Source organism: Salvelinus sp. IW2-2015, linkage group LG7 (assembly GCF_002910315.2).
Source record: "Salvelinus sp. IW2-2015 linkage group LG7, ASM291031v2, whole genome shotgun sequence".
In the NCBI taxonomy this organism is placed as follows: domain Eukaryota; kingdom Metazoa; phylum Chordata; class Actinopteri; order Salmoniformes; family Salmonidae; genus Salvelinus; species Salvelinus sp. IW2-2015.
The window spans coordinates 6,368,383-6,384,603 of NC_036847.1; the positions used below are offsets into that span (position 1 = coordinate 6,368,383).

Sequence of the window (16,221 nt, forward strand, 5' to 3'; positions counted from 1 at the left end):
AACAATACATTATAATCTGTATTAGTCCAATGCAGACTATGGGGAACACCCATAAATGTTGATGTTGCAGGTGGTACACTAAGGCCCTGTCATCTTCATAAATGCAGAGACAACTGCAGCGAAGTGATGCCTTTGTCTGTACACAGCATCTACTGTATAATGGGTCACAGCATGCCTCGTTTTACAGTGGCGCTCCAATGGATTCAACTTTTTTTTTTCTGAGATGCTGCCATGGTAACGGGCAGCTTCTCTGTCTTGGGCTGCAGCCACCTGAACCCTGCAGTTCTGACAAATAACCATTGGGGGCAGCAGTCTGGGGCGTTCAAACGAGTCCAAGATGTTTGACTCTATGAACAGAAGATCTGAGATATGGAGGGGAGAACAAAGGCCAGTTGTCTCCACGGCAACACACAAAAGGGAGCACCGCAGCATGGGGGGAATTCAACACGTTTCTGTCGGCCTGGTGATCACCGTGGTTACAAATGACAAAAATGCCTCTGTGAATTGCGCTTGGTCCAGCTCTCAGCATGGCTCTCTTTGAACTCAGTACAGAGAGACATGGCTGATATATGTACTATGACCTGTCGCCTGGCATCTGGGGCACAGCTGTTGTCCCTAATGTAGAGCCTAGGAAATCAGGACTTCCCTACAATGGCCCTAGGGGTCCAAAGATTACTGACAAGTTGGCATTAGTATTGCAAATGGTCAGTAGAAATGTAGAAAGGTTTGAGGTTCATACAGTGGTAATACAGCATGGAGGGGGGGGTTGGTMGGGGGGGGGGGGGGGATTGCAGAGGAAGAGGAGACTAGGACCCCTGAGAAGGAGATGCTGGGAGACGCTCGGAGATCCAGCCGGTGACTTCCTTGAGCACTGACGCCGCAGTCTCTGGGAGTTCATGGTGCAGGGCATGGTATGCTCCGTCATACACCTGAAAGAGAGAGAACACACATATGATTAGCTCTGTCTGTTACCTCTCTGTGTTCCCTATTTCTCACCCTCTCTGTTCCCCCTCTCTCTTTAGTGTGACAAGTGATGATGATGTATGGACTTGGAACAGCCAGTTAAACAAACACAGAAAGAAAATAAAAAATATTGAAGTTCAAGAGCAGATTAGATGGTGTCCATTCTAAATATACTGGCTTGTCTATATCAGTTTGTATGACTCAGTGTCTGAGCTATTCAGGTCTGTCGACATGTCTGTTTCGGCCTGTGCAGTGCTAGTCAGAGACATACACTACTGTTCAAAAGTTTGGGGTCACTCAGAAATGTCCTTGTTTTTGAAAGAAAAGCTAATTTTTTGTCCATTAAAATGACATCAAATTGATCAGAAATACAGTGTGGACATTGTTAATGTTGTAAATGACTATTGTAGCTAGAAACGGCTGATTTTTTTACGGAATATCTACATAGGCGTACAGAGGCCCATTATCAGCAACCATCACTCCTGTGTTCCAATGGCACGTTGTGTTAGTTAATCCAAGTTGATCATTTTAAAAGGCTAATTGATCATCGAACCCACAAATCCTGATGCTCCAGATACACAACTAGTCTAAAGGCCAGTTTTATTGCTTCTTTAAATCAGGACAACAGTTTTCAGCTGTGCTAACATAATTGCAAAAGGGTTTTCTAATGATCAATTCGCCATTTTTAATATGATCAACTTGGAATAGCTAACGCAACGTGCCATTGGAACACAGGGGTGACGGTTGCTGATAATGAGCCTCTTTCAAAAACAAGGACATTTCTAAAGAGACCCCAAACTTTTGAACGGTAGTGTATATTTAACCATACTATATATTTATCTAAATATATTTGATCTAAATATATGGCTCTGGTGCTAGTGCCCACCTTGATCTTCTTGTCTGTGCTCGGGGCCTGGTCAAACATCATCTGGGACCCTCCGATGTCACACAGCTTGTCCACGTCGCCATGGAGAAGCAGGAAGGGCCAGGTGATGGCGGGTATCTCTCTCTCGATCCGCTCCGACGCGCCTATCAGCTGCATGGCAAATGACACGCGCATCCCACCGTGATAGTTCAACTCGTCAGTGTCATACGCTTCAACCTGCAGGGTAAAGGAAGAGGCTGTTGAGTGACCACTGAGCATTTCCCTTAGATGTTTCACTGACCCATAGGGCGTTTGGCTTTCTCAATATTGATCCATTATGTGCATACTACTGTATAAGATATGGCCTGAATACCATGATTGTACAGTATGTAACACTCACGGTGGTGGGTCGCTGCTAAATTGTTGCCGCCACACCAAAATAAAAACTTTAGACCTTTTTCTAAATACATTTTCAGGATAGAAAAACGCTTTCGGTGTAAACTTAAATGACTAAAACTAGACAGGAAGTACAGTGCCTTCAGTATTCACGCCCCTTTACTTTTCCCACATTTTGTTGTGTTACAGCCTGAATTTAAAATAGATTAAATTGAGATTGTGTCACTGGCCTACACACAATACCCCATAATGTGAAAGTGGAATTATGTTTTTCAAATATTTTTTACAAATGAAAAGCTGAAATGTCTTAAGTCAATATGTATTCAACCCTTTTGTTTTGGCAAGCCTAAATAAGTTCAGGAGTAAACATTTGCATAAGTCACATAATAAGTTGCATGGAATCACTCTGCGTGCAATAATAGTGTACAACATGATTTTTGAATGACTACCTCATCCCTGTACCTCACACAACCAAATTATCTGTACGGTCCCTCAGTCGAGCAGTGAATTTCAAACACAGATTCCACCACAAAGACCAGCGAGGTTTTCCAATGCCTCGCAAAGAAGGACACCTATTGGTAGATGCGTAAAAATACAGAAAGCAGATATTGAATATCCCTTTGAGCATGGTGAAGTCACTAATTAAACTTTAGATGGTGTATCCATACAACCAGTCACTACAAAGATGCAGGAGACCTTCCTTACTCAGTTTCCAGAATGGTGACTTTAAAACAGTTAGAGTTTAATGGCTGTGACAGTAGAAAACTGAGGACAGATCAACAACATTGTAGTTACTCCACAATACTAACCTAAATGACAAGAGTGAAAAGAAGGAAGCCTGTACAGAACACAAATATTCCAAAATATGCATCCAGTTTGCAATAAAGTAAAACTGCAAAATCCAACACAACACATCACTGAGTACCACTCTTCATATTTTTAAGCATGGTGGTAGCTGCATCATCTTAAGGGTGTGCTTGTCATCGCCAAGGATTAGGGAGATTTTTTTGATTACAAATAAACTGAATAGATCTAAGCACAGGCAAAATCCTAGAGGAAAACCTGATTCAGTTTGCTTTCCAACAGACACTGGGAGACAAATTCACCTTACAGTAGAACAACAACCTAAAACGCAAGGCCAAATATACACTGGAGTTGCTTACCAAGAAGACATTGAATGTTCCTGAGTGGCCGAGTTACAGTTTTGACTTAATAAATCGGCTTGGAAATCTATGGCAAGACTTAAAAATGGCTGTCTAGCAATGGTCAACAACCAAGTTGACAAAGCATTAAGAATTTTTTAAAGAACAATGTATAAATATTGTACAATCCAGGTGTGCAAGACTTACCCAGAAAGACTCACAGCTGTAATCACTGCACAAGGTGATAATAACATGTATTGAATCAGGGGTGTAAATACTTATGTAAATTAGATATTTCTGTGTTTCATTTTACTTACATTTGCTAAAAATCCATTTGGAATTCAGGCTTTAACACAACAAAATGTAGAATAAGTCAAGGGGTACGAATAGTTTCTGAAAGCACTGAATGTAGAAAATAGAATTGATCTATATATTTTTTTATAATATAACCGTTGACAACTAGAAATCCCCAAAATGAAAGCTAGACTGTCAGGGAGAATCGAAAAGTCCCAAAACTATGAATTTAGGAGTATTTTTGGCATGGCTGGATTACTGACGGGGCACGCAGGGTACGTACCTAGGGGCACCGACTGGGATCCCCATTGGTTTTGTATTAATGTTTGAGCATAAGAACATAGAAATAGCCATGGCAAAATGCGTGGAAGTGCAGCAAATTAGTTTTCACACTGCAACATTTTATCTCAGCTCCATGGAAACAGTTCCAGAATTGCAGGAAAATAGCTGGAAAAAAATAGAAAATGTTTCTCTCTGTCGCCAATTCCGGACTGGTTCAAAACAGAGAGCTGGACGATCTGGATCTCAGTCAAGCCTCTATTGTGGAGCAGCCTTTAAAACGCTGTGTGTGTGTGTAGGCACTGAGGATGCACACACACACACACATTCCATAGACCAGACTTACCTGTGTTTGGTCCCGTGAAATCCATTTAGACTTAATGAAGCCCAGAGAGAGACTGGGCACAATCTGATTTGCGACTTTAGCCAGGAACACCTGTAGAACATAGAGGAACAACCACAGAGATTACAAAGGCATGTAGGGAGCTAATACAGCTCAGGTCAGTGGTTGTAATAGGGATTAATAACATGGTATGGAGTGGTTAACATTGGTGACAGGCTAAATGTGAGGGGACTGGGTGCAGGTGAAACCCCAGAAATATAATTCCTAGAACGGGCATCCCCGTTAAAGAATAGGTGGGTAATGGGTGGACAGGAAGTAAAGCCTATTTCTATGGGCAAAACCCACCTTGAAGGGCGTGGCAGACTCTGGGTTCACCCTGACCATAGGAGCGATCAGAGCCACGCCGGCAAAGTCGTTCGGCCGTGCACACGCCGTCAGAATTGAGATGGCTCCACCCTGAAGAAAAAGGAAGACAAACGATGACGTCTTTTGTGATTTAAAGGAACACTCCACCCAAAAACTATCATTGGGTATTTGTTTCATTAATCCATTGCTGATACCCAAACATGTTTTGCATGTCAGCAATGAAGTTTTCAAGATCTATAACTTTCAAAATACAGAAACACAATTCAAAAGGCACTCTCGCACATCTGAGCTACCTTTGTCTCTACCAGCGTCGACCCTTACACTATCTTTGTTGCAGGTGCATGGTAACAATTGAATAACATGAAAGAAAGATCTCCGTGCACGGCTGATACCGGCTATACACAGCGTATACCAAACATTAGGAACACCTTCCTAATATTGAGTTGCACCCCCCCCCCTTAAACATCCTTCTTTAACCCGTCTCCTCCCCTTCATCTACACTGATTGACGTGGATTTAACAAGTGACATCAATAAGGGATCATAGCTTTCACCTGGATTCACCTGGTCTATGTCATGGAAAGAGTTTTGTGTACTCAGTGAATGTCTGTATTTTGAAAGTAATATATCTTGAAAACTTGAGTGCTGACATGCAAAACATGTTGGGACTATATCAACAAAACAATGGACTAACGAAACAAAAATCAAAAGATCGTTTTGGGGTGGACTTTTCCTTTAAATCAAATACGCGAGGGTAAACTAATTAGGAGTTACGCAACGGCTTCCTAGAATCAATCAATTTGGCACGGATAATTGTTTAGGGCTTTTGGGAGGCAAATTTGTTTGAACAGTGTTTGTCTGCCCTCTCTTTGTCAGATGTTTGAATATTCATGAGAGTGGGGGCCTCTATCGAGTGAGCCTCTAAAGAGATGGGCTGTTGAGAAAAACATTTCCCACCAGCGAATGAAATGAAAGACAAATGCACTGAACATCGCAAACACGGCTAAATCTATATAGCGATTTAATTGAATAAATGTGTCTCTATGTAGGCTATCTCGATGTATATCTATACTAACTAATCGAGAGACCACAAACAAGTTGTTGATTGAGTAATGCTTATTCTGTCAAATCCCATCCAGGGTTAGTTTCAGCCTGATTCAACTGACTGGTCAAACAGCAGGTGAACTGCAGTGAATTTAGGGAATCTTCCCTGCTAGTTCTGAGCTGTTATTGGAGGGTTTGATAGTGATATCGGCACCAAACGGGCCATGTTGGGTCACGGCCTTCCCATACCAAGAAAGGCTTTCTGGGGTAACGGCTCCTGACTGAAGGAGCTAAGAATGAATGGAGAGAGAGAGAGAGAGAGAGAGAGAGAGGCCTTTGGAGGGTTGAGCAGGAAGGGTGAGCGAGGGGAACAGAGGTGCTCTTTAAGGAATTGATTATACCAAGAGAGGCCTCCACCAGAAACACACACACAAGCTCATCCCCTCTTGCACTGAGGGAAAGAATACTTGCATTGTGTTGCGTCCCCTCACACTATGAAGACTCTGATTGTGGTTATGTAAGGCGCTAACATACTGACATTACATAAAGGCCTAGCACTGAAGAAGTGGGACATGGAAGAGGGCCAGACGTACAGAGCCAGGGGAGGAGAGGGGGAAGGAATGGGTCAGGAAATACAGGAAGGAGAAGGAGGAATGGAGGGAGGATTTGGCCAGTAAGGAGCAAGGGTCTGTATTGCTCACTAATCAGAACAGCAGTGAATGGTCAGTAGAAGAGTGGACAGTGTGGGCAAGGTTTAGCTCCGATTAGAGGGTACACTGGACTTTGTTGTTGAGTGCAGTGAGGGTCACCAGTCAATTCTGTCACGCCCTGATCTGTTTCACCTGTCCTTGTGATTGTCTCCACCCTCTTCAGGTGTCGCTTATTTCCCCCAGTGTATTTATCCCTGTGTTTCCTGTCTCTCTGTGCCAGTTCGTCTTGTATGTTTGTCAAGTCAACCAGCGTGTTTTTCCCGTTCTCTTTTTGATAGTCTTCCTGGTTTTGACCCCTGCCTGATTCTGGACTACTTTCCCGCCTGCCTGATCATCCTGCCTGCCCTGACCTTGATTCTGCCTGCCCTTCAGTACCTTTTGAACTCTGAACTGGTTTTGACCATTTTGACTGTCCACGACTATTCTCTTGCCTTACCCTATTGGATTATTAAATATTGTAAGACTCCAACCATCAGCCTCCTGTGTCTGCATCTGGGTCTCGCCTTGTTTCATTATTTCAAAAATATATATTTTACCTTTATTTATAAGTTTTTTCTCATTGAGATAATATCTCTTTTCCAAGAGAGACCTGGTCCAATAGCAGCAGAGGGAACAACATTTCAGACCAAACAACTTACATACACTAACACAACATTAAACAAAACTATAAACACACATACAGTACAACAATTACATATTACATTAAAAACACAAACATCTTGACTAAAAATAGCTGGCCTAAAAGCAATTACACTCTTCTATGATATATACATCGATCAAGTGTTTAAACTCCACCAACGAAACTAGATCATCACATTTTAAAATGTGATAAATTCATCAGTGGCCAGTGCATGTACTGCAGTAAAGGATTATTTGGGACCACGTGTATCTGGACTAGCCGGTTTCTGGATTAAGATTCTCCTCTGTAATCTGAAACATGCCATTTGTGTTGACTGAGACCACAGGCTTCGGGGCTTTAATGTCGATAATAGTGGTGGTGGAATTTGCCCCCAACACAGGAAATGCCCAATTTGACACTGTTCGTACATTACAGTCTAATGGCATCGGACATGGGTTCTAAGCATGGCTTTTTCATATACAGTTGAAGTCGGAAGTTTACATACACCTTAGCCAAATACATTTAAACTCAGTTTTTCACAATTCCTGACATTTAATCCTAGTAGAAAGTCCCTGTCTTAGGTCAGTTAGGATCACCACTTTATTTTAAGAATGTGAAATGTCAGAATAATAGTAGAGAGAACGATTCATTTCAGCTTGTATTTCTTTCATCACATTCCCAGTGGGTCAGAAGTTTACATACACTCAATTAGTATTTGGTAGCATTGCCTTTAAATTGTTTAGCTTGGGTCAAATGTTTTGGGTAGCCTTCCACAAGCTTCCCACAATAAGTTGGGTGAATTTTGGCCCATTCCTCCTGACAGAGCTGGTGTAACTGAGTCATGTTTGTAGGCCTCCTTGCTCGCACACGCTTTTTCAGTTCTGCCCACAAATTCTCTATGGGATTGAGGTCAGGGCTTTGTGATGGCCACTCCAATACCTTGACTTTGTTGTCCTTAAGCCATTTTGCCACAACTTTGGAAGTATGCTTGGGGTCATTGTCCATTTGGAAGACCCATTTGCGACCAAGCTTTAACTTCCTGACTGATGTCTTGAGATGTTGCTTCAATATATCCACATAATTTTCCTCCCTCATGATGCCATCTATTTTGTGACTGTCTCTTATACACATCTAGATGTGTATAAGAGACAGGCAAAGCACCCCCACAACATGATGCTGCCACCCCTGTGCTTCACGGTTGGGATGATGTTCTTCGGCTTGCAAGCCTCCCCCTTTTTTCCTCCAAACATAACGATGGTCATTATGGCCAAACAGTTCTATTTTTGTTTCATCAGACCAGAATTCATTTCTCCAAAAAGTACGATCTTTGTCCCCATGTGCAGTTGCAAAGCGTAGTCTGGCTTTTTTATGGCGGTTTTGGAGCAGTGGCTTCTTTCTTGCTGAGCGGCCTTTCAGGTTATGTCCATATAGGACTCGTTTTACTGTGGATATAGATACTTTTGTACCTGTTTCCTCCAGCATCTTCACAGGGTCCTTTGCTGTTGCTCTGGGATTGATTTGCACTTTTCGCACCAAAGTATGCTCATCTTTAGGAGACAGAATGCGTCTCCTTCCTGAGCGGTATGACGGCTGCGTGGTCCCACGGTGTTTATACTTGCGGTCTATTGTTTGTACAGATGAACATGGTACATTCAGGCATTTGGAAATTGCTCCCAAGGATGAACCAGACTTGTGGAGGTCCACAATCATTTTTCTGAGGTCTTGGCTGATTTTCTGATTTCTGAGGTCTTGGCTGATTTCCCCATGATGTCAAGCAAAGAGGCACTGAGTTTGAAGGTAGGCCTTGAAATACATTAAAAAAGGTACACCTCCAATTGACTCAAATGATGTCAATTAGCCTATCAGTAGCTTCTAAAGCCATGACATCATTTTCTGGCATTCTCCAAGCTGTTTAAAGGCACAGTCAACTTAGTGTATGTACTTCTGACCCACTGGATTTGTGATACAGTGAAATAATCTGTCTGTAAACAATTGTTGGAAAAATGACTTGTATCATGCACAAAGTAGATGTCCTAACCGACTTGCCAAAACTATAGTTCGTTAACAAGAAATTTGTGGAGTAGTTGAAAAACGAGTTTTAATGACTCCAACCTAAGTGTATGTAAACTTCTGACTTCAATTGTACATTCATGGCTGGTTTGCTGGACACAGATTAAGCCTAGTCCTGGACTAAAAAAGACTTTAAATGGAGCTTCCCCATTGAGAACTTTTAGTCTTAGACTATGCTTAATCTGTGTCAGGGAAACTGGCCCACATGCCTGTAAAATGCCAGGCCGTACCTCACTCCACAGGTTTTTCCATTACAATAACTTCCCATTAAAACGTCCTGTTTAAACATTTACTCTAGTAAAATTGCCTACATTCCACTCCTAGTAAAGCAAAGTAATCTAACTTGAACTGCATGTCAAACCTAAGGGAAGGCTGTCTAATTGTGCACAGCTGGTGGTGCATGAGAGAATCTAAAGGATGTTATCACAACGAGGATCTCGACATATAGGCGGTTTCCATTGTTCAGGCGCTTTACAGCAGAGATCAGTCATAGAAGAGCAGAACAAGCAAACAGAGGCAGAGCAGCAGGGAAGGGAAATGAGGCCTGTAATGCTAAATATGTTAAATCCCTTTTAAGGCCTGACTTGGCCCTGTTGGTATTTACATAGCTAGACTTTCAAAGGACACCGTTTCCCATGAGCATAGACGCACGAGCTGTGATGTCAGAGCATCTGTGGTCATCTGAGTCACACCGAGTGTAGGTGTGTTGAACGAAGTCCTTGTATAATGTTTGTGTAATGGACATAGCCTCAAACTAACCCTGGCCCTATGACTTCTGAGAACTGTTTCTCCTGTGTTGAGAGGTAAACACCATAGCCGCTGGCAATGATACAGCCTCAGTGTTTGGACAAGGAATAAACTAGAGAAGGTACGGTACCATAGTGACATTTTACATTTGAGTAATTTAGCAGACGCTCTTATTCAGAGCGACTTGCAGTTGGTACATTCATCTTAATACAGTGAGGTGGGACAACCACATATCCCAGGCATAGTAAGTACATGTTTCCTCAATACAGTAGCTATCAGAAAAGTCAGAGCTAGTAAGAATTTTAAAAAGTCTGAGCCAGTAAGGGGGCAAAAAAATCAAGTGCGAGTGTTAGTTCATGAAAGTGACCCCGGTGTTTTGACAAGGAAGATACTAGAGAGGGTACCGTACCACAGAGTGGCCCCAGTGTTTGGTCAGCGAGCAGACTACAGAATGTACCGTACCATAGAGTGTCCGATGATGAAGATAGGCAGGTCGGGGTGTCGGCCCTTCATCAGATCAATGTGCTGGAGGGAGTCTCTGACAAACACCTGGAAGTCCTTAATATTCATCCGGTCTCCTTCACTCTGGCCATGGCCAACTGATGGAGGGAAAAAGAGGGAGAGATAGATATAGAGGGAGAGAGCGAGAGATTTAGAGGGAGAGAGGGAGATTTAGAGGGAGAGAGAGAGCAAGAGAGAGATAGATTTAGAGGGATATATATATATATATATATATATATATATATATATATATATATATATATACTTAGAGGGAGAGAGAGAGCGATTTAGAGGGAGAGAGAGAGCAAGAGAGAGAGATTTAGAGGGAGAGAGAGAGCGATTTAGAGGGAGAGAGAGAGCAAGAGAGAGCGATTTAGAGGGAGAGAGAGATGAGGATAAGGCACCATTGTAATTGACAGAGACAATAGAGGAATACATTTCCCACTCTACCCTTCATTACTCTCTGGACAGATGAGCCAGATGAGACAGAGAGGGACAGCCATTCTCCATCTCCGTACGTGCCAATCCATCCTATGTTATCATGCCAGCTGTCCCTCCCATTACCTTCCAACACCTTACTCTGAACATGCTGCTGAAGCTATGTAAAAGGTGCGTTGCCATGGCACCACGACACCAGCTACAGTTTCAACATTCAGAACATGTGCCGTTCACCCTCTCTCACTTTCCATCATTTCATTACAGTTGCACATTTGTAATGCTGAAAGGATAATACAGCTATCTAACATGTACTGTTGCAGCTAGTATATTGAATTACGCAAAAGAGAGAGAGTTGTTCTGACAACCAAGTCACAAGTGGTCGAGTCACAAGTGGTCGAGTCCAATCGTGACTTGAGTCTGAGTCAAGTCCGAGTCCTGGACTCGAGTACTACAACACCGCTGCAGCGTGTTTTGGCTCACCATGGTCGTGCGCAAAGACAAGCAGGGACTGCTCCTTCAGGGTCTGGCCGATCTCATCATACGGCCCACAATGCTCTCCTGCCCCATGTGCCACGAACACCAGAGCCCTGCAGGACACAAGGAAGAAGAGTGAAGTCAGTCACATTTCATGCACACCTCTTGTACTATATTAAAACAGTGTGAAGTCAGTCACATTTCATGCACACCTCTTGTACTATATTAAAACACTCAGAGGGAGTGTTGCAATTAGTTGACGAGGGCACTCAGATTATTTTTGATTGTCGCTAATTGAGCTGGCGATCCCTCTATCGGAAGGACGTGGTTGGGACTTGAGTCCACTCATCCGGGGGCTAGATAGTGATCATATCAACAACTCTGTGAGAACATCCTCTTGACCGCCCATCGAGGGGTTTCGTCATAATAAAACATTCCACATCTTGTCTTTCAGTGAAAGCAGTTATCTGAACCGCACCACACCCTTGTTTGCCCACGGAGCAGCAGAGTTAACTGGAACCAGACAGAGGCAACCCAGCTTGCCAGTAAGGCTTTGGTTCCTGCTTATAACCAGTCTACAAAACGGAGTGAATCTCTCAGTCAGATGCAATTAGCCTGAACGTTTTCAGAGAAGGAGAGTGAATGGAAGAGATTGAGAGAGATGGAACAGAGGGAGAGAGAGAGAGAGAGAGAGAGAGAGAGAGTGGCTGTTCATCAAGCTTCATTAGTGGTTTCTCTGTTCCAGTTTCTCTCTCTTTCATTCTCTCATTCTTATTTCAGAGCCTCCGGCTAGCTAGAGATTGCCGTGCACTTGTTGGCTGAGGAGCCGCTCATAGTGCGCCTTTGTGTGAACATAATGTTCCCGACACACATGGGACAGTAGGGCTTCTATAGAGCTTATCTCAGTGGATTGTGGCAAGTATATTCAGTGTCTTGGGAATGGGAGTTGAAATGTTCTCTCCCCCTTTCACTTTCTCCCTCTCTCTTTCTCTCCCGCTCCCTCCCTCTCTCGTTCTCTCGCCCTCTTCCTCTCTCTCCAAGGAATTTGAAACCCACTTGTCTCACAGAATGTGGCTTCGACCCAAATGCTGCATCCAGCCCGAAATAACATAACGTTTTCGACACAGCATTAAACAAGCCAACAAGCCATCTTCATGAGATGCAGACTGAACTCTGACTAGTCACTCTGTACGGCGTATCAATCTGTACGTGTGTGGTCGAGGGAGGGAGGGAGCGATAGAGGTTGAGGTTGTGAATGGGCCAGGGCCTGAACACAGGCGTCTTAATCAGATTAAGAGACTGAGCCGCTGACCACTTCAGGGTCAAACCCCTAATTTAACTGACTACGGCAGGGCTGGGGACTGAGGACAGCGCAAGTGAATACTGCTAAAACCAGAAGTGCCAAATAAGCATGTCTTGATACAGATGTAATTTCCACTTTGATCACGGAAAATATAGAGTAATAGACAGTGAGAAAGCCCGAGAGAAGGGAAGTGAGGAAAAGAAGCAGTAAGACAAACATTCAAGCCTGCCTTGTTTGGTAGGGAAGTCTTGTAATCCTGACTCCAAACATCAACATCAATAGTGTAATGACCCTCTTAACTATGTGTGTGTGTGTGTGTGTGTGTGTGTGTGTGTGTGTGTGTGTGTGTGTGCGTGTGTGCGTGTGTGCGTGCGTGCGTGCGTGCGTGCGTGCGTAATTAATAATACATCATTTGGTGGGTGTTTATATTTGTCATATTTCACACATGCACTGTGTGTAAGGGATAGTCAACGAGCGGTTATGCGTTCTCAGGTAAATAGTGCACGACATGAAAGGAGTGGAACTGACCTTCGACAGAGTTATTATTGTAATGAAACAGGCAGGGAGCAGGTCTCGAACCCTCGACCTCCTAGCCCGAGGTCCGGCGCGCTATCGACTGTGCCGCAAAAGCATGCTCCAGCGGCAGAGTCGATTTCCGCGCTTATAAACCCAGGGTCGTTACACTACTCCCTCCTTTCAAAGAGCGCGTCCTCGCGCTAGCTTGCGACTTTACGTCTTACAGGAACGCGCTCACCGGCCAAGCACACGCACTGTCGTGGATGCGAGGTCCGATCACTTCTGACACCAGTGTAATGAAACAGCAGGGAGCAGGTCTCGAACCCTCGACCTCCTAGCCCGAGGTCCGGCGCGCTATCGACTGTGCCGCAAAAGCATGCTCCAGCGGCAGAGTCGATTTCCGCGCTTATAAACCCAGGGTCGTTACATTATATTCCAGAGAGCGTATAGAGCCCTGAGTTGGTTATCCCTTTTACACCATGGCTATACATTGACATACTGTATTTACCGCTAGAATGTATTCATTTACCAGTAGAAATGCGCCAACATCCACTGAAGTAACTATCAAGTTTACTAGCTAGCTAGATAGCCACATTAGTTGCCATGGTAACCAAACACACAGACTTGCTAGCGTGGCTAACCAAACCATCATCCTAGCTTGCTATTATGAAAATCGAATTCAACAATGCCAATAATGTTTTCAATTCGACTTTTGCTTTCAAAAGCAGCTCAACTATAAGGTACGTAAGGATGAACTTCATATTCATGGAATTATACCGTGCAATTACACCGTGCGTTATTTAAGCAATAAGGCCAGAGGGGGTGTGGTATATGGCCAATATACCACGGCTAAGGGCTGTTCTTATGTACGACGCAACACAGAGTATTCAAGACTCGAACCACCCAGTTTATAAGTGTGTATTAATACGCATTTGTGAGTTGGAAATGTGTTTTTTGCATATCTTAACTCTCCCTGAGACGCCCTCGGAGAGCGGGGTCACGGCCAGGGTCTGCCATTATCAATGATGACCCTGGAGCAATTAGGTTTAAGTGCCTTGCTCAAGGACAGATGTTTCACCTTGTCTGCTCTGGATTTTGAACAAGCAACCTTTCGGTTACTGGCCCAACGCTCTAACCACTAGTCTGTGTTTGTGCGTGCGCATGCATGTGTGTGGAGCCAGGGCTGTAGCCAGGGTCTGAGTTTTAGTGAGGTCTAGACAGGGGGGATTGGAAATTCTTCAAATTTCCAAGACATTTTTTGAAAGTTGAAGCTCATTTACTGCATTTCTATACAATTAAAAAATTATACAATTATATTTGGAGAACAGCATAAACAAGCAAAAATGTCCCCAGCCATTATCACATTGGTTGCTGTAGCTTCATTCACCGGAGTCGATCTACAAACACATAGCCTATTAGCTATATAAACACATAAGCCTATTAGCTAAACCAGCTGTTCCCAGCAAATGGGTTTGTGTGGGATTTTCCCAAATCCTGTGGAAAATAATATACTGTATATACAAAAACACATATATTATAATATCGTCTTTGTGTCTCAAAATCATTGTAATGTGGTTAACCTTAAAAATCTAAATGAAAATTACTCAAATCTAAAAGATCAAATTCAATCAAAACAAGCTCCGACGGAAAAATCGTTTTGAACGGTCACCCAACTCAGAAACTCGGGCCTCTTTCTAGAGCCCTGACTCTCCAGCCTGAAGATCACTGACGTCATAATTTGGCCTTGTATTTTTCACTGTTTTCTTGAAAGCACCATAAAACTCTTTCGCCATATCTGTGTGACGCTGGATTCAGTGCTCTCGTCTGTATTAAAACCAAATATCCATCCAGGTTGGACGTGACAGCAGAGATGAGGTGCGCACTGTCGACCTCCCTCCCTGATTTTGAGAAGCTTCGACGCGACATGCATCAAGAACAGCCATCTCATTAGTGGTGGTGAGATAAGATACACTATGTAAGACTGATTTGCAACTGACTGTCATAGCCCCACATTAAAAGTATGTGCTAGCGAGTTGAGGAGAAATACCTACTTAATGACATAATTATTTTCCCGTGGTTGGGGTCGCGAAAATTTTCAGATATCGAAATGGGCCCAAAATAGTTTACGAACCCCTGAGCTATACAATTAGCCACTACACCTTAACTCACATTAACTCAGCACCGGGATTAAAAACCAATAATTGCATACGTACTGTACGAAGGGATCTGTTAGCAGAAAAAGTATTTTATTTCCAAAAAGGTAAACAAATAAGTTTGCTTCACAGAACAACTGTTTTTGCAGTTTTAAAGCTCATTTCCTGCAATTCTACACATTTTGCCATGACTTAATATGATGTCTGAGTGAGAGAGACAAACAAAATAAATGGGGCCCCCTGGAGCTCTGGTGGCCCTGGGCACCTGCCCTGCGTGCCTGGTCAGTAGCCCAAAGGCCAGCAGATAGCGATATTAACTTGTTTCATCTTACCATCCAAAGGCATTGTGTACAGCCGGTTATACACTCGTAGGCAAAAAAAAATAAAAAAAACAGGGAAAATATGCGTACTTTCTTTATGAAACATTATTTTACACCACCATGCTATAGTGGCTAATGCTTCTTCCAGATCTTGCTCCCCTCTTTTTTTTTCACCTTCTCGCCATTAAACCGAGTTAAGGAGGAAATTGACTCGTTTGTAGCCTGAATGGAGAATGTTTTATGTACGAACCGGTCCACGGGGGATACGAGTGTATAGCTGGCTGCATACAATGCCATTGGACGGTAAGATGAAACGACAACACAGCAAAGTTGAAAAATATATGGCAAATAGAAATCAAAACGGGATGGTCTTCAGAGATAGATGAGGATGAGGATAGCTGAAGGATGGGGCTAAAAACTAACAAAAGATAACTATTGTAAAATATACTGTGTCCATAAAATGCAAATAGTATGTACAGTGGGGAGAACAAGTATTTGATACACTGCCGATTTTGCAGGTTTTCCTACTTACAAAGCATGTAGAGGTCTGTAATTTTTATCACAGGTACACTTCAACTGTGAGAGACGGAATCTAAAACAAAAATCCAGAAAATCACATTGTATGATTTTTAAGTAATTAATTTGCATTTTATTGCATGACATAAGTATTTGATACATCA

General features: G+C 43.1%; 1 protein-coding gene across 1 annotated transcript in view; it reads right to left on the bottom strand.

The window, feature by feature from the left end:
- Window positions 1–750: 750 nt before the first annotated feature.
- Window positions 751–16,221, bottom strand: part of LOC111966274 (monoglyceride lipase) — a 34,227-nt gene continuing 18,756 nt past the window's right edge. Inside the window, exons 3-8 of the mRNA XM_023990780.2 lie at window positions 11,256–11,362; window positions 10,299–10,435; window positions 4,628–4,738; window positions 4,286–4,375; window positions 1,850–2,065; window positions 751–929 (exon numbers count right to left, since the gene is read on the bottom strand). Coding sequence (XP_023846548.1) covers window positions 807–929; window positions 1,850–2,065; window positions 4,286–4,375; window positions 4,628–4,738; window positions 10,299–10,435; window positions 11,256–11,362 — 784 coding nt within the window. The 3' untranslated portion in view covers window positions 751–806. The remainder of the gene's footprint in view (window positions 930–1,849; window positions 2,066–4,285; window positions 4,376–4,627; window positions 4,739–10,298; window positions 10,436–11,255; window positions 11,363–16,221) is intronic.